This window comes from Sorex araneus, chromosome 11 (assembly GCF_027595985.1).
Source record: "Sorex araneus isolate mSorAra2 chromosome 11, mSorAra2.pri, whole genome shotgun sequence".
Classification (NCBI taxonomy): domain Eukaryota; kingdom Metazoa; phylum Chordata; class Mammalia; order Eulipotyphla; family Soricidae; genus Sorex; species Sorex araneus.
Window position 1 is genome coordinate 34,753,921 of NC_073312.1, and position 20,235 is coordinate 34,774,155.

Here is a 20,235-nt window from a genome sequence, read left to right on the forward strand (position 1 = left end):
AAAACATTGTTAGCATTTTCCCTGGCTGTGGGAAGGATATGCTTTTAAAACTATAATTCTGGGGGCAATAGTACAGTGAGTAAGGAGTCTGCCTTGCACATGACCAATCTGGATTCATGTCAGCACTCCATATGGTTTCCAAAGCCCACCAGGATTCCTGAGCTCAGAGCCAGTTGAATAGGCTCTAAGCACCGCCAGGTGTGGCCCAAAAGCCAGCAAAATAAATACATAAAATTATAATTCTAGGGGACAGAACAAGCATGAAAAAGCACTTGCCTAGCATGTGGTTGATCCCTGGCACTGCAGATATAGTCTCCGGAACCTGGCCAGGGGTCACTTCCTGAGTACAAATACAGGTACAGCTTTGTCCTAAGCACTGCAGGGTGTGATCCAACTCCTCCTCCCAAAAAAGTATAACCCTGGTCAATATTCAAAGCTACCAAGAAAAGGTTTTTTTCCTGAGAAAAGCTGTAGAATTCAGGAGCCAGAGGGTTAGTGTGTGGGTTAAAGTGCGAGAAGAGCTTAAATCGTAGAGAAGAGCTCCTAAGCAATGCTAAGCAAATATTCTACTATATGTAAATTATGGTAAAGTCAAAACAGATGTTAAAATAAACACTTAAAGAGAAAATGTATCAAGGACTGGAAAGACAGCTCAAAGGGGTGGAGTGCATCCTTTGCATGTGGAAGCCCTAGGTTTGGTCCCTGGCAAGTACAATCTATGAGCACAGCCAGGTGAGGTCCAAAAAGTTAAAAAAAAAAAACAAAAACTGAAACGATTAGAGATATTACTCCAAGGACTAAGTGCATGCTTTGTATCAGGAACACCTGGTCTGATGACTAGCACTGCTAGGAGCAATCCCTAAGCACTAAGCCAGGAGCAGTACCTGGGCAGTGCAGAGAAGGGCTCAAAAAAGTATTAAGCATCTACTAGGAACAAAGAACTCTTGCTGGGATAAAAAAAAAAAATCAAAGACATGTTTGTAAACAGAGCAGGGGAGAGAACAATTAAACTCTATCAGAAAGTATAATAAACATGATTGATAGGAGTACATATTGGTACAAAGAGCTATGATGAAGTAAAATAAGAGAAGGCTTCTTGAACCAAATGACATATAGGCTTAGACCCAAAACTATGGTTGAAATTGACCGGACCTGAAGGGGGAACAGGAAAGAAATATTCCAAGGACCTTTTTGGTCAAAGTAAAGACTGGTAGGTAAGAACACAGATTGGAAGTTTGAAGGTAAGAAGGGGAGACAGAGAGGAGTGAGGGATGAGAGATGGAGGAAGAAGATGAAAGAGGGAGTGAAGTGAGGAAGACAAAGGAGAAAAGGAAAGGTGAGGGAAAGAGGGAATGGGTAAGAAGTAAACATGGATTAATATGAAAAGGTGAAGCAGGAACCAGCTCATAGAATCTAAAATGTTTTTATATTATGGCTTTTTATCCTACGGCAGTAGGGGGGAAAAACACTGGGTTTTAAGCAGAAAAATGACAAAACCTCATATTAGCAAATCATATGACTGAAATAAAATATAAATTAGGAAGAAATGCTATGTGTAACAGGTAGAAAAGAAAGGCTGCTATTGCAGATGTCTTGAATTAGAGATGATGATAGTATGAAAAAGGATTCTGGTAAGTGAACTGGGAAGAAAAAGAACTGGCTAAGGAAAGATTAGAAAAGTAGAATCGGCAAGATTCAGTATGGTGAATAGGGGAAAGAGGAGAGAAAAATCAAGTATCATTTTCAGACTTATTTGGTAACTGAGGGAATGATGGTACCAAGTTAGTTCCCTTCTGTTGGAAATATTTATGCAGTCCCAAATTATTCAAAAAAATATCTTCAACTGTATATGTTTGATATAAATGGTGAAAAACATTTTATATTTAACCTTTTTATTTTGAACTATTTCATTTCTGTGTGAAATATTAAAATAAGTCTGCATTCCACAAGCATACAGCCACAGGAGAGAAAATAAATTTAGTAAAGAAAGGCTTTTAGGGATCAGTAACCTGCATTGCATGTGTGAGTCCCAGGGAAGGAGGGAGGGAGGGAGGGAGGGAGGGAGGGAGGGAGGGAGGAAGGAAGGAAGGAAGGAAGGAAGGAAGGAAGGAAGGAAGGAAGGAAGGAAGGAAGGAAGGAAGGAAGGAAGGAAGGAAGGAAGGAAGGACAGTCAGGGAGGCCAACTTGAAATTAAAGTTTACTATTCAGGGGCCAAAGTGACAGTAGAGTCGGTAGGGAGGGTGCTTGACTTGCACGCGGCACACCCGGGTTCGATTCCTGGCATCCCAGTCCGCTGAGGACCGCAAGGAATAATTCCTGAGTGCGGAGCCAGGAGTAACCCCTGATCATCGGCTGGTGTGGTCCAAAATCAAACAAACAAACAAACAAACAAAAAACAAGAAGAAGAAATAGAAACTATCCTTGTAACTCTCTGGAGACCATTCATTTTACATATCACAAACTAAAATTTTGCTCACATTTGAATATAATTCAATGAACCTATGGAATTAAAAAAAAAATCAGATGCCCCACACTCCAGGTACCTAGCAACCCCCTTCACCCAAATCCCAGGGGCTTTTCTTCCAGACACTATTTCATCAGTTATCTGAGGGATATTCTGGGAGGGATGGGTGATCTCTTCAGTTGCCGAACAGATACAGCGCCATGTGTTCGCCTAATCCCGCAAAACCGAGACGATCGGTTATTCGGAACGACCATCACTTCCTTCTTTCCGTGACAGGAGGGCCCCGAGAGCACGAAACACTTCACCTCAGCCGCGCTCACGATCCCGGCGGCCGGGCCGCCTCTTCCGCGGCCACCGGCACCGCCGCGGCACAGTCTCTGACGGGCGGGCGGGCAGGCAGACCGACGTCGTGGGCGTCTTTCCCTCGACGTTTCCGTCCCTCGCCACCTTTCCCCCACCCCCACCCCCTGCCCTATCCAGTCACTTAAGAGACCCGCGCTGGTTCTTTCACCCCGTCTTGGGAGGGAGGGGGGAAGGAGACGGGGCTACAACTAGTTGCTGGAGACCTCGGGGGTGCGGACGCCAAGTTGCGCGGTGACCCAGAGGCAGGGGCGGACGCGAGGCGCACGTCCTCGGGGAAGAAAACGTCCGCGCCCCCCACCCCGTCCCCACCTAAGGCAAATAAAGAAATTTAACCCAAGTTAAGAGGATCCCTGCCAGCCCCGCCACTCCAGGTCCTCCCCACCCCCCCACTCCGCCAGTTAACCCCCCCCCCACCAAGCTGTTCCCCGAAATGGAGTTGCGGGATCCGCCTTAGAAGGGCGAGAAAGAGCCTCCCCGAGAACCGAGAGGGAAGAGAAACCAGCCAAGCGGCAGACACCCGGCGAAGAAGGGACGAGAAAAACCAGCCCGAACCTGCCAACCAGGGCGAATTCCGCCGCGAAAAGCCCTCCTTTCGGGCCGACGGCGCGAGGAGCAGTAACCCGAGCCCCAAACGCCCGCGGACCCGAGGCGGGGGGACTCCCGGGTCTGAGGAAGCCGGTGACAATGGGGAACCGCTCCTTTCTCCGGCGCGCGGGCACCCCGGCCCCCCGGGGCCGCCTTCCGGATCGCCGGGCGGGAGGCGACACCTACCTGGACACCGCCATGGCCGGCCGCCGGCGGTTCGGGTCTCCCCGCGAGCTCCGCGCCGCGCCGCGCCGCTGAGGCGCTAGTTTCCAGAGAGCAGAGGCGGCGCAGGGCCCAAGCCGCGGAGCAGAGGGGAGCGGCGCGGGGCGTCCCGGCACGGGCCCTCGGGCATCGGTCCCGCCGCCTGGCCGAGCTCGTCCCCCGCAGAGGCCGCGGAGCAGGGGGGTGGGGGTCTGAGACAGCCGCGAGGGCGGTAGCCGTCCGACCCGCACGACTTCAAACCCGGTGCCCCCAGCCCCGCTCTTTGCTGACGCAGGCGTCGGCACGCCGGACCGAGCGTCAGTGCGCCGGAAGTGACGTCAGCTCACCGCGTGGGGCTCGGCGCTGCCGGGGAGCCCGAGGGGTGCCGGCTGCCGCGTCCGGGCGGCTCGCGCCCCGGGAGAGGAGCTCCGGCCGTCTCCGGAGGAGTCGTGAAGTCTTTTTTTTTTTTTTTTCCTTCGAAAAACCGTAATCCTGAGCCGACGCAGCGTTGAAGAAATGTGCCGCTTGTGTTCTAGAGAACGGCGGCGGTCTAGCCGAGATTTTAGACGTCCCGAACCTTTGTTTCTGGGGCCGGAAAGATGGTGCGGCGGGTAGGACGCTCGCCTTGCACGTGGCACAGCCGGCTTCATGCCACATGAGCCCCGCCGGCAGTGCTCCCTGAGCATAGAGGAAGTTCTGAAACCTCCAGGTGTGGCCCCCCAAAATAAACAGAAAATGATAATAGCTTTCCAAAGAGGGACTTGAGCCAGAGAGACCGTACAACGGGGGAAGGCACTTCCACCCGGCCCTGCGTTTGGTCGCTCGAATACCGCCAGGAGTGATGGCTGAGTGCAGCCCAGTGTGGCCCCAAAACAAAACCACCTTTTATTTCGACTCCCGTATCAGTGGAGTCGCGTGCCTCCGTCTGACTGCATTTAAAGAAAGCAGGATGCTACCAGCAGCTGCTCTAGCGCAGGTAGCTGCCCCCAGGGAAGCTCTGTCAGACACAGCCCAGATGTTTGCCCCACTGGTTCCGATTTCTACATCCAACGTTTTGGCAAGTTTGCTTTCTCCAGTTTCTCAGCCTTTTAAAATGTTAAAACTCCCACTCCGCCCCCCGCCCCCCCTCCTTTCTTTGGTAGTTCAATCGCTTGATTCTTTGGGTTTTAAACTGCCTTTCACCTAGGGCAGGACCTTATCACCTTAAACTGGATTTTTATGGTCGTAGTCAAAGTTAAGATCCAACTTCTTCAATCAAGTACATCTTAAAGACGCTATCGGGCTTCTCTTTCAAAACCTTTTATCATGTCTCTCCTTATAAAACTACACCATCGGCTTCTCATTACCTGAAAATGTCTCAACTCCTGAGTCTGCTTTTCATCTATAAAATGAGGCTATGGTTATGGAAATGAAATGGGGTCATCAAGAAGATACCTTACAAGAGCTTCATAACCCATAAAGCGTAAATGTAAGAGAAGAGACAAGTACCAGCTTTGTGTTTTGTGTGTGGCATGCGTTATATAATTCACACTCCAACCCTGTAAAGTAAGTTTTAATCTTCAATCTTTTAATCATCTTTAATCTTAGAGGACAAAAAATTAAGCTCAGAAAAGTTAGGTAATTCGGGCAGGAGCCATAGTACAGTGGGTAGGATGCTTACCTTGCACTCCACCCACATAGGTTCAGTTCTCAACATCCCATATGATCCCCCCACCCCCCTACCCCAGCACTGACCAGAGGAATTCCTGAGTGCAGAGCCAGTAGCAACCCCTGAGCATCACCAGGTGTATCCCCAAAACAAAAAATTAAAGAACCTGGTTTCACTCCTGCCAGGTCCCTTCTTTAAAAAAGAAAAAAAAGAAAAGTTAAGGGCTGTAGCAATAGTACAGCGGGTAGGGCGTTTGCATTGCACGCGGCGGACCCGGCTTCAATTCCCAGCATCCCATATGGTCCCATGAGCACCACCAGGGGTGATTCCTGAGTGCAGAGTCAGGAGTAACCCCTGTGCATTGCCAGGTGTGACCCAAAATGCAAAGAAAGAAAAGTTAAGTTGGCCAAAATCAAAGCTGATAATAATATTTACTGTTGTTCATTTAAATGTTTACAGGGCCAGAAAGATAGTGGATACAGTGGGTAAGGCTCTTGCCTTTCACACAACAGATCTGGGTTTGATTCCCAGCACTATACATTGTTTCCAGAGTCCTAGGAGGAAGCCCTGAGTACAGCTAGGAGTAAACCCTGAGCACAGCTGGGTGAAGCCCCAAAACACATAAATAAATATTTATTTGTCACACTTTCTGTGTCAGATGCTCTGTTATGTCAGACAAAATCTGGTTAAGCTGATGTTCCAGTATCTTTACATTTCACAGTTTCATCTATCCACCTTCTCAATTTATCTCCATCCAATGAAACTAGCAAGAATGTTAACATTGTTGTAAGGCCGGAGAGATAGCACAAGAGGTAAAGCACTGGGTGTGCATGCAGTGGCAGCAGCCAGGACCCTGATTCAAATCCCCCACAACACATATGGTCTCCTGAGCACCTCCATGGTCTGAGCACAGAACCAGAAATACTTTCCGACCACTGCTGGGTATGGCTCAACACTGCCTCCCCACCCCCGCCACACACACACACACACACACACAATTTAAATTGTGTTGTTACAAATAGAATAAGAATGAAAAGAAAACAACTGGGGCCAAGTGAAGTCCTTTATGCCTGGCTCCCAGCTAGACTTAAATATCCAATGTAATCTTAACCTTTTCAGAAAGTGTAATCTTCAACCAACCTGGACTAGCATTTAAGGCAGTAATCAGCATGATTAACAATCCCGCCCCTGTCTTGCTTTGAGGGGAAGTGGCTTTATCTTAGAAAAATCTCTTTTGGGTTTGTTGGTTGGTTTGGGGCCACACCTGGCAATGCTCAGGGGTTATTCCTGGGTCTGCCCTCAGGAATCACTCCTGGCGGTGCTTGGGGACCATGTGGAATGCTGGGATCCAACCTGGGTCAGCCAGGTGAAGGCAAGCCCCTTACCTGCCATATCATCTCTCTGATAATCTTCTGCTGACTTGTCCCACCCTATTTCTGACTGTAGAAACTCCACTATAATTTGGGAGACAGGTTATATACACAACTAAGAATATTGTTTTGTAACTAAGAAATTATAAAAATTAAACCACTAGATTTGATCCCTGGGACCACATGTTCCCTCACCTACCCCACCCCCACCCCCCTAGAACTTCTAAACATTTTACATACAGTTATGAAGTCGTTTTGGTTTTCTTTTTCTTTTTTGGTTTCGGGTAACACCTTGAAGTGCTCAGGGTTTTCTCCTGGCAAGTGCCCTACTAGCTGTCCTCGTTCTGCAGCCTCAAGAGTTATGAAGTTTTCAATTCCCAGAGACCACAGAAGTCCTCCTTCCCCTTCTCATCCCCTAACCCGTTCATCATGGAAGTTGTTGGTCAGGTGCTGCCACTAATACTCCTTAGGGGAAGAAGGAGCCCAGGTTTTGTGTAGACTTTCTTTTCTTTTTTTTTTTTCTTTTTGGGTCACACCCAGTGATGCTCAGGGGTTACTCCTGGCTTTGCACTCAGGAATTGCTCCTGGCAGTGCTTGGGGGACCGTATGGGATGCCGGGGATCAAACCCAGGTCGGCTGCATGCAAGGCAAACGCCCTACCCGCTGTGCTATCGCTCCGGCCTCTGTAGACTCTTTCTTATGGTAAGATTTTTGCTTTGTAGGATTTATAGGACATGACTGAAGTCAATTATTAAAACTATTGAGAAATTTTATCCTTCCAGAGTGCATGCTTTGCATTGCAGGAACCCTGGGTTCAGTTGCTGGTACCACATTGTCCCCTGAACATGCTGGGTGTGACTCTTCCCCAACACAAACAATAAAATGTCACAAATCTTTAAAACATTGACTTTAAAGGCTGGAGAGATAGTAAGACCAGTAGAGTGTTTTCCTTGCACCTGGCCAACCCGGGTTCTACCCCCAAAATGCCTTTGGGTCCCCCAATCCCTGCCAGCAGTGATCCCTGAGCAAAGAGCCAGGAGTTAACCTTGAGCACCACCAGGTGTAACCCCAAAACCAAAACAATTAAAAATAATATATTGATTTTAGGGAATGGAGAGATAGTATAGACAGGTAAGGACTTGCATGTGATTGACCTGGGTTTTATTGCTGGCATCATATATGGTACCCTGTGCCCAAGAGTCCCCTGAGTACAGCCGGTTCTGGCCCCCAAATCAAATCATAATAATAAAATACTGATTTTATTTTTTCTTGCACATCTCATTTTTTTTAAAATAAGGGTGGGCTTAAGTGTGGTGATGCTGAGGGGTTACTTCTGACTTTATGTTCCCAATATGCTAACCATACTCCAGCCCATTGAGTTCTCTCCAGCCTCTTGTTACACATACTCTTCAGTCTTTTTTTGGAAAACATCAAAATATAGAACTTTTGGGACCAGAGCAATAGTATAGTAGGTAGGGTGTTCGCCTTGAATGCGTCTGATATGGGTTTGATTTCCTGCATCCCATATGGTCCCCCAAACACAACCAGGAGTAATTCCTGAGTGCAGAGCCAGGAGTAACCCCTGAGCATTGCTGAGCATTGACCCAAAAAGTCACACACACATATGTGTATGTATATATATGTATGTGTGTACATATATAAGCATATATATATATACTATACACTTACATATATATGTATAGTATATATATATATAAACTTTTGTGCTGGGCAGAGAATGTTGCTCATTGGTGTAGCTTTAACTGGAATTTGTAAGGGCCTGAGCTCAATTCTTGCCCCCACTTCCCATCCCTAAAAAAAATGAAGGCTGGGGATGTTGCTCAGTGGTAGACTTTATGTCTCTATGTTTTAGAATCTGGATTTGATTCCTATTACTGAAAAAGAAATAGGGTGGTGGGTTGTGTAAACCCCTACTCTCCAGCTGTGATAACCCCTCCCTTGTGGGGATTACACATTAAAGGATGTTCACGAACGTTTGGTGCTCTCAAGCTGCTTCTCCACCCGGGACGACTCTTGCCTTGGACGGACGAAGGAAGAATGAGGGCCAAGCTGGTTGCTGATTAGTTGCCCTTTATTCAATCTCTCATCTCTCTCCCAGCTCTCTACAACTTCTCTCTATCTCTCTGTGTCTATCTCTCTCTCACTGCGCAATTCTTTCTTCTCTTCCCCTCTCCCTTTCTCCCTCCCTCCCCCACCTCTCTCTCCCCGCCCAACCATCTCTTCTTCAATCTCCTCTCTCCTTCAATCAATCCATCCCTTTCTTCCCGCAGCCACTCCTTTTTATGCTCTCACCACACCTCCCCAACCATGCCTCCCCGTGGTAAGTATAATCAAAAATGTTTTTCCAGGGGCTGGAATGATAGCACAGAGGGTAGGGCATTTGCCTTGCACGCAGCCGACCTGGGTTCGATTCCCAGCATCCCATATGGTCCCCTGAGCACCGCCAGGAGTGATTCCTGAGTGCATGAGCCGGGAGTAACCCCTGTGCACTGCTGGGTGTGACCCAAAAAAGAAAAAAAATAATGTTTTTCCAGTCTTCCCGACCACCATGAGGGCAAACAGCCTTTAGGTGTGTTTCTCCTCTCCTTAGACCTGCAACTTAATTAGCACCTTTAATTCTCCTAATATTTACCATTCTGTATAGACACAGTAATAGACACTTTTAGGCTTGTAGGGTGACTCTCCTGGGGACAACTCGCTACAGACTCAGACTACAGTGCTTTTAGGCTGGATCAATCATTCCTAACCATCGCAGGGTCCAAATCTAGTTATTACTTTTTTGGATTATGACAGAATTTGTTCATGACCAAGCTGTTATAGTAAAGCATTAGGGCACATTGGCCAAGCCCATTTCGATGCCAGGGTAGCTCATAGCTCACTGTTTGCCCTGGGTCCATCCAGTCCCTTGTCAGGCCCCTGCTTTGGGGGATCTAGGAAGTAAGGGCAACTGAGGCTTAAGTCGAGAGCAGATGTCCAGGAAGTACTGTTATCTGGAGTCAATCAACTGCCAAGCCACAGGCTTGTCCTTTAACTGTCTTCCTATATCCATACAACAAGCAATTGCTCTGAAATAATAACCTTGCAAAGGACATTAAGGAGAAGAGAAAGACAATATTTACAAGTCAGAGTCTGATCAGGAGACAAAGGTAATTGACAGGTTGGGGAGCAATCAACAAACCCAAGCTCCCAGCAGCCAGGGAGGAAGGGCAAACCAACATTGTCCTACAGTGGGTGACTGGGGAAATAACTCAGTGGACTGGAGCCCCTGATTTAATCCCCAGCACTGGAAGATCCTTAGTTCTAAGCTGAAAGTGACACCCCGCACTCTCCAGCATCACTGGGGTATGGGCCCAGAATGAGCAAACACACAAATTAATCAACAAAACTTTTGTGCATGGAGGACACTATCAGCAGCAAATAGGCAGTCCACAAAATGCGACTGAGGCCCTTGCACATCCTGGTCAGTAGATAGCTCAGTGGGCAAAACACATGCTCTGCACACAGGAGCCCGGGTTTGACCCCTAGCACCAAATGGTGACCCAGAGAACCATCAGGTATGGCCCCAAACAAAACAAAGCAAGGATAACAAAATCACATAGCCCATCACTGTATCACTGTCATCCTGTTGTTCATTGATTTACTTGAGTGGGCGCCAGTAACGTCTCTATTCCACCCAGCTCTGAGATTTTAGCAACCTCTCCTTACTCGTCTTTCCCAACGATTGGAGGCTCTTTCAGGGGAATGAGACCTATCGTTACTGTTTTTGGCATATCAAGTATGCCATGGGTAGCTTGCCAGGCTCTGCCCGTGCGGGCAGGATATTCTTGGTAGCTTGCTGGGCTCTTCGAGAGGTGTATGTGTGTGTGTATATATATATATATATATATATATAAAGATATATATATACACATATATACACATATAAATATATATGTATATATATGCTAAATAATAATGAGATAACATTATAGTCAGTAATATATATATTACTCTCTATGATTTGTTGCCTACTGTCTGAACTCTATCAATTATGGCATGGTCATTATGGAAAATGGGTAGGAAGTGTCTTATAATGTGTCACATGGCAAAGCGTGGTGGCGGTTGGGTAGTGGAGGTTGGCTGCTGGGGCTTGACTCCCTTGGTGTGGTGAGGGTTCTCACCTGCCCCCCTCTGGGGAGCCCCGAGTGAAAACAGCCTGGCACGGAGTCTGGTGGCATGGCTATAGGGGCCTCATTTTATACTCCCATCTGGGAGGAGCAGCCATTGAGATCTGGAGGGTGGCCGAGGAGATTATCTGGTGCCGGCAGGGTGTGGCAGGTTGTGGCTTATGGGTGTGATCCCTGGGTCACTGGAGATTGGGGGATAGCAGGCAGAGGATCTCTGCTTCCTGTCCCAGTTCTGCATTTTCTGCGTTCCGTGGGACTTCATTCATGTGTGAGACTTGGCCGGAGCATCCGGAAAGCGACCTGGAATGTGGCGGTGGTTGGGAGTAGTGAAGGTCAGCTGCTGGGGCTGGGTCCCTTGGGGTGGGGAGGGTTCTCACCCGCCCCCCCACCTTCAGGGAACCCTGAGTTAAAACATCCTGGTTCGAAGTCCAGTGGAGGGCAGTATTTTCAAAGTGAAAGATACCCTACTAAGTAGGAGATTTTTATGTCCTAATATTCAGGCCAGAAAGTACAGTGGGTTAGGTGCTTGGCTTGTATAAGTCTGACCCAGGTTCCATCCACAACACCCCATATGGTCCCCAGAGCACTTCTAGGAATAATTCTCCACTAAAAAGAAGGAAACTATGGGGTTGGAGCAATAGCACAGTGGGTAGGGCCTTTGCCTTGCACGTGGCCAACCCGGGTTCAATTCCCAGCATCCCATATGGTCCCCTGAGCACTGCAAGGGGTAATTCCCAAGTACAGAGCCAGGAGTAACCCCTGTGCATTGCCGGGTGTGACCCAAAAAGAAAAAAAGAATTTTTAAATGGACAAAAGCTAAAATGATAGTACAACATTTAGGGTAGTTGCCTTGCAAGCTGCCTGGTTTCAATCCCTTGCATCCCATATTGTTCCTTGAGCACTGCCAGAAATAATTCCCAAGTGCAGAGCCAGGAATAACTCTTGATAATCACTGGCTGTGGCCCAGAAAACAAAGAAAATTTTTAATACAAAAATGGACTAAAGGGGGCCAGGATCATAGCTCCAAAATGCACATGTTTTGCATGCAGGAGGCCAGGGTTTGCTCCTTGTTACCACATGGTCCCCTGAAAAATACAGAGGGAGGTGCTGTGAGTAGCACCTGACCAGTTGCTCAACATCACTAACCACTACAGAAATGCAGATTAAAAGCTGAATTCACATTTATTAGGATGGCTTGTTGCTAGAACTAAAAGCAAGCAAGCAAGTGAACAGAAAATATAAAGTGTTATTGGTACTGGTGAACCATATGTGGTGTTGGGGATTTAAACTAGGATTGACTGCAGCTAAGGTAAGTATCTTAGTTGCTGAACTATCTCTTTCATCCTGAGTTGGGCATTTAGTCTTAATTATTTTTATTTTTGAATTTTGATAGTACAAAGTGATAACCATTCAGTAGAAACCGTATTTTGAATTTTGATCTTTTTCCGAGCTATTACTATGTCATGGCTACTTAGGATACTTGCCTTCTGCCTGTTAGTATGTTATCATGAGGGCAAACAACCAATGCTCGACTGAAGACTTTTCATTTTTAATACAGTATCTGACAAGCTACACAAGATATTTAATACTGCATTATAAAATGGGTTTATGTTAGATGATTATGCTCAAAGGGTGGTTCAATAGCACAGCAGTAGAGCGTTTGCCTTGCACGAGGCAGACCCCGGTTTGATTCTTCCGCCCCTTTCGGAGAGCCCGGTAAACTACCGAGAGTATCTCATCCGCATGGCAGAGCCTGGCAAGCTACCCGTGGCATATTTGATATGCCAAACACAGTAACAACAAGTCTCAAGATGGAGACATTACTGGTGTCCGCTCAAACAAATTGAGCAATGGTATGAGAGTGACAGTGAATTATGCTCAAGTCTAGACTATTAAAATGTGCTGATACAGTTTAAAATTTGTATTAAATACATTTCAGCTGCCAGCATCTGACCATTGTGAGTTGAGGAATGTCTGTACACACAATGGAATATTATTCAGCCCAAGAACGGAAGGAACTTCTGACTCATGCTTCAACGTGAATGAACCCTGAAGAGGTTATGCTAGGAGCCAGAGTGATAGTACAGCGGGGTAGGGCATTTGCCTTGCACAGGCCAACCCGGTTTTGATCCCTGGTGTCCCATATAGTAGGAATAAACTCTGAGTGCAGAACCAGGAGTAACCCCTGAGCATTGCCAAGTGTGACCCAAAAATCAAAAGAGAGAGAGAGAGTGGGGCAGGGAGGGAGGGAGGGAGAGAGAGAGAGAGAGAGAGAGAGAGAGAGAGAGAGAGAGAGAGAGAGATTATGTTAGATGGAACAGACTAGTCATAAAAGGGCAAATAAGGGGCTGGAGGGATAGCACAGTGGGTAGGGTGTTTGCCTTGCATGCAGTTGGATTCCCAGCATTCCATACAATCCCCCAAGCACTGCCAGGAGTAATTCCTGAGTGCACGGGCCAGGAGTAACCCCTGTGCATCACTGAGTGTGACCCAAAAAGCAAAAAGAAAAGGCAAATAATAAATTATCCCATGTCTGAGAGGTACACGACGTACTCAAAATCAGAGACAGAAAGCCAGCGTTGCCAGCGTGGATAAAGGGGGAATGAGGAGTTACTGTTTAGGGCGTGTAGAGTTTCAGTTTTGGAAGGTGAAAAAGGTTCCGGAGAAGGACTGTAATGCTGGCTGCACACAATGTGAAGTACTTAGTGCCAAGGAACAGTGCTTCTAAAACGGAGTAGCCCTGGGAGCCCGGGAGAACTCAGTGTACAAACTCCAGAGCACTGCAGACAAGAGTGTGGTCCTTGACAATCATTAAGAGTAAAGCTCTTGACCAAGTGTGCAAGCTTCAGTGAGCACTGCAACTAAGTGTGTGAGTAAAAAGTGTGTAAATTCTTATAATAAGGGGAAATTTTTAATATTAATTTAGAAGACAAAATGGAGAGCCCAAGAGATAATACAGGTGTTCAGGCACTTGCCTTGCATCCTACCAACCCTTGTTCAAATCCTCCAGCACCACATATGGTACCCCCAAGCACTCCCGTGTATCACTGCTGAGCCAAGAATAGCCAGAAATAGCCCCTGAGTACCACTGGGTGTGGGCCCAGTACCCCCACCCCAAATGTATTAATTAAGGGTCCAGAGCAATAGTACAGGAAGTAAGGCATTTGCTTTGCATATGGCCAATCCAGGTTTGCTCCTCAGTATCTCATATGGTCTCCTGGGTCTGCTAGGAGTGACTAATGAGCACAGGCTAGGAATAAGTCCTGGGCACCACCAAGTTTGGCCCCCAAACCGAAAAACCATAAAATAAAAGTAATTAAATGGAAATTGAAATGGCAGGGTTTGGGGGGAGGGACACATTTAGTGGTGCTCAGGAGCTATTCCTGGTTCTGTGCTCAGTACTTGCTCCCAGTAGTTACTTGGGAAGTCTTTTGATACCAGGAATTGAACTCAGATCTCCTGCATGTAAAGCACGTACTCAACCCACTGAACTCTTTGCCAGTGCCCCCAAGTGGTTAATTTTTATGTTATGTGTATATTACTACAATTTACCAAAAGTAGTTTATGATAAGAAGTTACTCCCTTCTTTTGAGCCATAGTCATCTATCTACCCTTACCTTTTCTTTGGTGTTAGTGTTTCTGTAATAAGTATTTTAATAATTTTGGCTGTTTAGATAATAAACCTTTTTTTAGTTTGTTTTGGGTTCACCTGGAAGTGCTCAGGAATTAATCCTGTCCCTGTGCTCAGAGATCACTCCTGGTGGGGCTCGGGAGCCATATGTGTTAATGGAGATTGAACCTGGGTCTTCTACACTGCTTTACTCTACAACCAGGCAATACACTCTTTATTGTATTCATCATCTAATGTCACAAGATGTCACTCTTTCGCTGAAAATTTATTATATTTAAGTTTAGTGCATGAAAACGGTAAGTAATTCTAGAGCAGCATTTAAAAGCCAGTAACAACTCTTGTTTGACATAAAGCAGAATGATTCTCTGGGTAAGAGGTTTCTATCTGTCAAATCTCTTAACAAGCTACTTTGTTTAATTTTGAGACCAGTTAGTATATTAAACTTCATAAGTACTAATTGGTGTCAATATATCTTTAATTGGTACAATTAAGAATAACTAACTTTGAAAATGACAGTAGTGAAACAGCTGAAATGTTAGGAACGAATCAGTCAGAAGATTTGTGTCTCTACCCTCTCCTCTCCACAAGGGGGCAGTTGGCAGAGCAACACATTAAATCCTTTCATCTCTGACGACCAGCAGAAACAACTTCCTTTCTCAGACTAATACACACTACCGTATATTTTTTGAGTGTGCTAAAACAAATTTAAATTTAAATACATTCTCTGGGGCTGGAGCTATAGTACAACAGATATGGTATTTGCCTTGCTCACAGCTGGCCCAGGTTTGATCGTTTGGACTTGGGGGACCCCAGACGGTCCCCCAAGTCCACTAGGAATGATCCTTGAGCGCAGATCCAGGAGTAAACCCTGAGCACCACCAGGTGTGGCGCCAAAAACAAATAATAATGATAATAATGGTAATAATAATAATATATTCTCCTAATTCTAATTTTTTTTTTTGGTGTATGTGTGAAACAAGAGTTTTGTTTGTTTGTTTTGAGGCCACACCCAGTGACACCCAAGCTTTACTCTTGACTCTGCTCAAGGGCCACTCCTGGAAGTACTCTCAGGGGATAATATGGGATGCTGAGGATCAAACCTAGGTTGGCCATGTGCAAGACAAGCGTCCTACCCACTGTACTATCTCTCCAGCTCTTACAGGATAGCTTTAACTAAACTTAGATTACTTAGAAGGACTCAATGGGAGAGAAGGAGAGAAAATACATGTAAGAAGAGAACAAAGACTTCTCCAGAGTATGAAAAACGAGAAGCAATGAGACAGAGACAAGCAAGCCAGATATGCGCTTACGGGAGAATAGGAGGCTTGAAGCATCAGGCTAAAATATTTTTATTGTTATAGTAGTAATCAAATCATAACTGTTCAAATGAATAGCAAGAAATTTTCAGTAATAGAAAATAATGTCTGCAAAGTCATATTAGAAAATATAATGAGATTTTCTGGTAATTTGGAAAGAATTTAGAAAAATGCTTACTTATGTAAAACAATTATAGCTAGAATAAACTCATGAAATAAAAAGGGGCTGAGCGCTGGGAGAGAGCTCAAAGAGATGGAGTGAGTGCCCGGCTTGCAGAGGTCCCAGGCTCTCTTCCAGGCACCACATGGTCTCCCAAGCTCTGTTGGGCTCAAAGCAGCATCTAACCAATTAATGTTAGAGTTGACCCCAAGCCCCCTGAGTTGATCTCCACCCTCAACACATTGGTTCTTAAAGATTATACCAGTTCTTGCCTTGAATGTGGCTTGCCAGGGTTCAATCCCTGGGCCACAGATGGTCCCCCACCAAGAGTGATCCCTGAACAAATAGCCAGGAGTAAGCCCTGAGCACCTCCAGGCGTCGGCCCCCAAATAGAACAAAAGCAAAAAAGATTATATCATATAAATCAGTACTATTGCAACTACATTCCAAATACATTTTAAACTTTTATTTTTACCAATTTTACTTACATAATGTGTCTAAAAATATTCAAAAGTTCGAGTACCCATACCTGGAGAACTGCTAGACCATGTGCTATACTAAAAAGGAAGGAGGATACTATATTTTTATTACAGTAGTTATTAGAATTAAGATTTTTATTAGGATGAGAAAGACTATCAGAAATGATGGAATTCAGGGTGGCAAAGGTAGACAAGGTGGAAAAAATGCCTAACTTTCAAGCTTGAGGTGTGAGTTGAAGGCGTAGAGTTGGATTCTAGCATTGCCCCTGGGGGCCGAGTCCAGTCTAGGAATGCCCCCTGCCTTGAGCAGGGACAGAGTACTCTCTTGGGAGCCCTCAGCTGGGCCGCTGGCACCACACCTCCAGTGTGAAAGCCCACAAGCACTCATGTGTGAGACCCCTGCCATCCCACTCTAGGAACAAAGGGACAGGAGTGGATAAGGAAAAGAAAATAGAGAACTCAGAATGATTTTTAAAAAGTGTAACTAGTGCCTAGGTTTTATTTTGCCAATTGATGGTGAGGGTGGATGGATAGAATATTGAGTTGTTCAGGCCTGGAGTGATAGTGCAGCAGGTAGGGCGTTTGCCTTGCATATGGCCACCCTGATTTGATCCCCAACCCTGAGCACCACCAGGAGTGATTTCTGAGTGCAGAGCCAAGAGTAACCCCTGAGCATTGCTGGGTGTGGACCAAAAGCCAAAAATAAATAAAGAAAAATATGGAGCTCTTTCATTTTTCTTTAACTCTTGAACTTAAGACCTTTCTGTTTAAGTTTTTCTTTTTTAGGGGAGGGGGACACATAGTGCAGTGCTCAGGGCTGACTCCTGGCTCTGCATTCAGGAATTATTCCTGACAGGGACCATACCGGGGGATCAATCCCAAGTAGGTCCTGTGCAAGGCAAGCAAGTGTTGTACCTGCTGTACTATCTCTTTAATTGTATTGTCAGGTAATAAACCTTATAAGGTTTATTTAAAAATTCACGTAGTGATAGTACAGCATGTAGGGCATTTGCCTTGCATTCAGCAGACCTGGGTTCGATCCCTCACATCCCATATGGTTCCCCGAGCACCGCCAGGAGTAATTCCTGAGTGCAGAGCCAGGAGTAACCCATGGCATTGCTGGGTGTGACCCAAAAAGAAAAATAAAAATTAAAAAATAAATCACGTAGTAATTTTAAAGACTGGAAACAAATACGAGATGTATAGTTCATGTTTCAGTGTCACTTGTACTGCATCGTGTGTGTGTGTGTGTGTGTGTGTGTGTGTGTGTGTGTGATGGTGCTGGGAAGTCGCCCAGTGTGAGCGAAGTCTGGGAGGGGCAAAACGGGGGAGGCCCCTTTCTGTCTCATTGATAGCACGTTCATTCACTGGGAACCTGCTAAAACGGACAAACCCTTTATGCAGTCTTTCTCTCCACCCAGTTAAGTCTCCACCACCTCTGCCAGAACTCGGTAAGAACAAAGTACTTGAATCTGAAATAATTTTGTAGTCAGTTTATTGGAGGGGAGAGAAAAGAGGGGATCAAGGTAGGGGAAGAGGCGCTCATTATCAGGCATCACTTTGCTGTTCTGTTTTGCCTCCGAGAAAAGTGCAATGCAGAAATGGTTTCAAAAATGACTATGTTCAGACAGCAAATAGAGGTCTCCCAGTAGAACTTTCTAAAAGATTTTCTCCTAGGCCGAAGCTGATCCCTGGAAATGAGTGCCCAGGAAATCTGGGGAGGGAGATCTGGCAGGTGCAAGCGCTAGGGTCAAGGGATGCGTGCGCCAGCTCAGTCCTGAAGTCTGGGGGATGCTGCTTTCTCTCTTCTCCAGGTGCGGCCTCCACAGAAACTCTACGAAGAGCTGAGAGGGGCCGAGCGCTCAACCCGTGGGCCATGCGTCCTCCGAGGTTGCGAACGTGCCTCTCGTTGCTGCTGCTGCTGTGCGGCGGCTGCAGACTCGCAGTCTCCAGGAGGGACCAGGAGCCGGCCCCGGGTCCCTCTCGCGGCCGATTCGTCAGCCCCGAGCGGCACGCTTGCAGCTGGCAGCTCCTGCTGCCCGCCCCGGGGCCCGCCGAGCTGGCACTGCACTGCCGGGGCCCGGACGGGGCGCACCAGGTGTGCGCCTACCGCGGGGCTCCGGAGCGCTGCGCCGCCTACGCCGCCCGCCGCGCGCTCTACTGGAAGCAGGTGCTGGGCGCCCTGCGCAGGCGGCGGCGGCCCTGCCACGACCCCGCGCCGCTGCGGGCCCGGCTGTGCGCCGGCGGGAAGGGCCAGGGCGCCGAGCTGCGCCTGTGGCCGGCCGCGTCCCCGCCCGCCGGTTTCTCTCCGGAGCCCAAGGCCCGGGCCCGAAGCCGCGGGCGGCCCCGCAAGGCCCCGCCGGAGCGCGCCGAAGGGGCCCCGCCTCCCCGGCCCCGAGAGAAGCTCCCCCGGCCGACTCAGGGCGGGAAGAAGAAGGTGGCCTCGGAACCCGAGGACGACCGAGCGCGGGGGACCCGGGCCGACCCCGACGGGCTGGACGAGAACGCGCAGCTCGCCGAGACCTACTGCGCCGAGAAGTGGCACTCGCTCTGCGACTTCTTCGTCAATTTCTGGAACGGCTGAGCCGTGCGCGAACGTACTCAGCGGGGATCAGGAAACTTGGGGCCCTCAAGACTAAGATGGGAAGAAAGTAAAGGGTGGGGAGGAGAGAGAGAAAGAGAGAGAGCGAGCGCTAGATTGGGGAGGGGGGGAAAGGCTGTGGGGAGGGCGAGGGGAAGGTAAGGGGCACGGGGAAACTCTGAGATTGCAAAGAAGTTGCAACCTTTGAAGCGTCTCGAACTTAATTAAGGGCAGAAGAAATAGGGACAATAGAAGTAGGAAAACCTGAAACGTGCAAAAACTTATCTATAGACATGGGAGAATCTGGCAGAGAAAACACTGGGGGAAAAAAGGGATTGAGGCCAGGTCGGGGGTGGGGGACAGAGGCTAACAACGTGAGTCTTCTGTTGCAGGCAGGATAAAAGGATCTACTGTTCAACACATTTATGCTCAAATGTAATCACCGAGCAGTGGATAACATAAACTCGGTTGAATTGTTCTGTCTTCTTATCTAATTGGCTAACAGAATAACTGCTTTTTCTTCATCTTCTTTGGGGATTAGTATAAACGGGTGCTGCCTAGGGTAATAGATGAGCTCGGTAGGGTTAGAAGCCATTTGGAGGTCAAAACTGACGCCAGTGAAAGATTTTCAGGATGGTTGCCTTTGAATCTCTGTTGAAGGGCCGCTTTTAAACAGATGCCCACTGTTCTGACACTTTTTCATTAACCTTGCAAATTCAGAAATGAGTTGGAGAAGTTGAACGGTCCTGGGAGTTTAAAAAAAAAACTACTTTAATCGTCTTTTTAAAAACAGCTAAAATCTAGGTATGTATCTCGGAGTGTTTTTAGAACATCGAATCTATTTCATGTACTCGACTGCTACGTATTTTATTTAAAATTAAGTGCACTGAGACAATGGTAGAGGGAAAAAACTCTGATGCCCTGTTGTGACAATGTATGCATGAAATCCTATTCAGTATTGTAAATCATAATGCTTCAACAAAAACAAAACATTTTAAAAATATTTTGTTAGACTTTGCAATGTTAAGTGCTCAATAAAAATATATGGACTTAAAGTACTGGGGAAGCAATGGAAATTCTGACAGCATTTGATCTAGTTCTGTATTAATTTCCTATATTCTTTATGTAGAAAGAAATGTCTAAGGGTAAATTTTACTAGGAGAAGATTCAGTGACAAAACCAGAAATCTTGAAATGGTCCAGTTAAAAGCATCAGTCAGTCAGGTCAAGCGGAAAGAAAAGATAATGGAG

The 20,235-nt window shown here is 46.9% G+C and overlaps 2 protein-coding genes across 2 annotated transcripts in view; one reads left to right on the forward strand and one right to left on the reverse strand.

Annotated features, from left to right (window-relative positions):
• Positions 1-3,904, reverse strand: part of BTAF1 (B-TFIID TATA-box binding protein associated factor 1) — a 94,770-nt gene extending 90,866 nt beyond the window's left edge. The window contains exon 1 of the mRNA XM_055119133.1: positions 3,599-3,904. Within this exon, the coding sequence (XP_054975108.1) occupies positions 3,599-3,612 (14 nt within the window). The 5' untranslated portion in view covers positions 3,613-3,904. The remainder of the gene's footprint in view (positions 1-3,598) is intronic.
• A 1,123-nt stretch (positions 3,905-5,027) lies between these two features.
• Positions 5,028-19,086, forward strand: FGFBP3 (fibroblast growth factor binding protein 3). The gene is made up of 2 exons (XM_055119506.1): positions 5,028-5,158; positions 18,219-19,086. Exon 2 carries the CDS (start codon positions 18,281-18,283, stop codon positions 18,986-18,988), a length of 708 nt encoding a protein of 235 aa, XP_054975481.1. The 5' UTR covers positions 5,028-5,158; positions 18,219-18,280; the 3' UTR covers positions 18,989-19,086.
• The last annotated feature ends 1,149 nt before the right edge of the window (positions 19,087-20,235 follow it).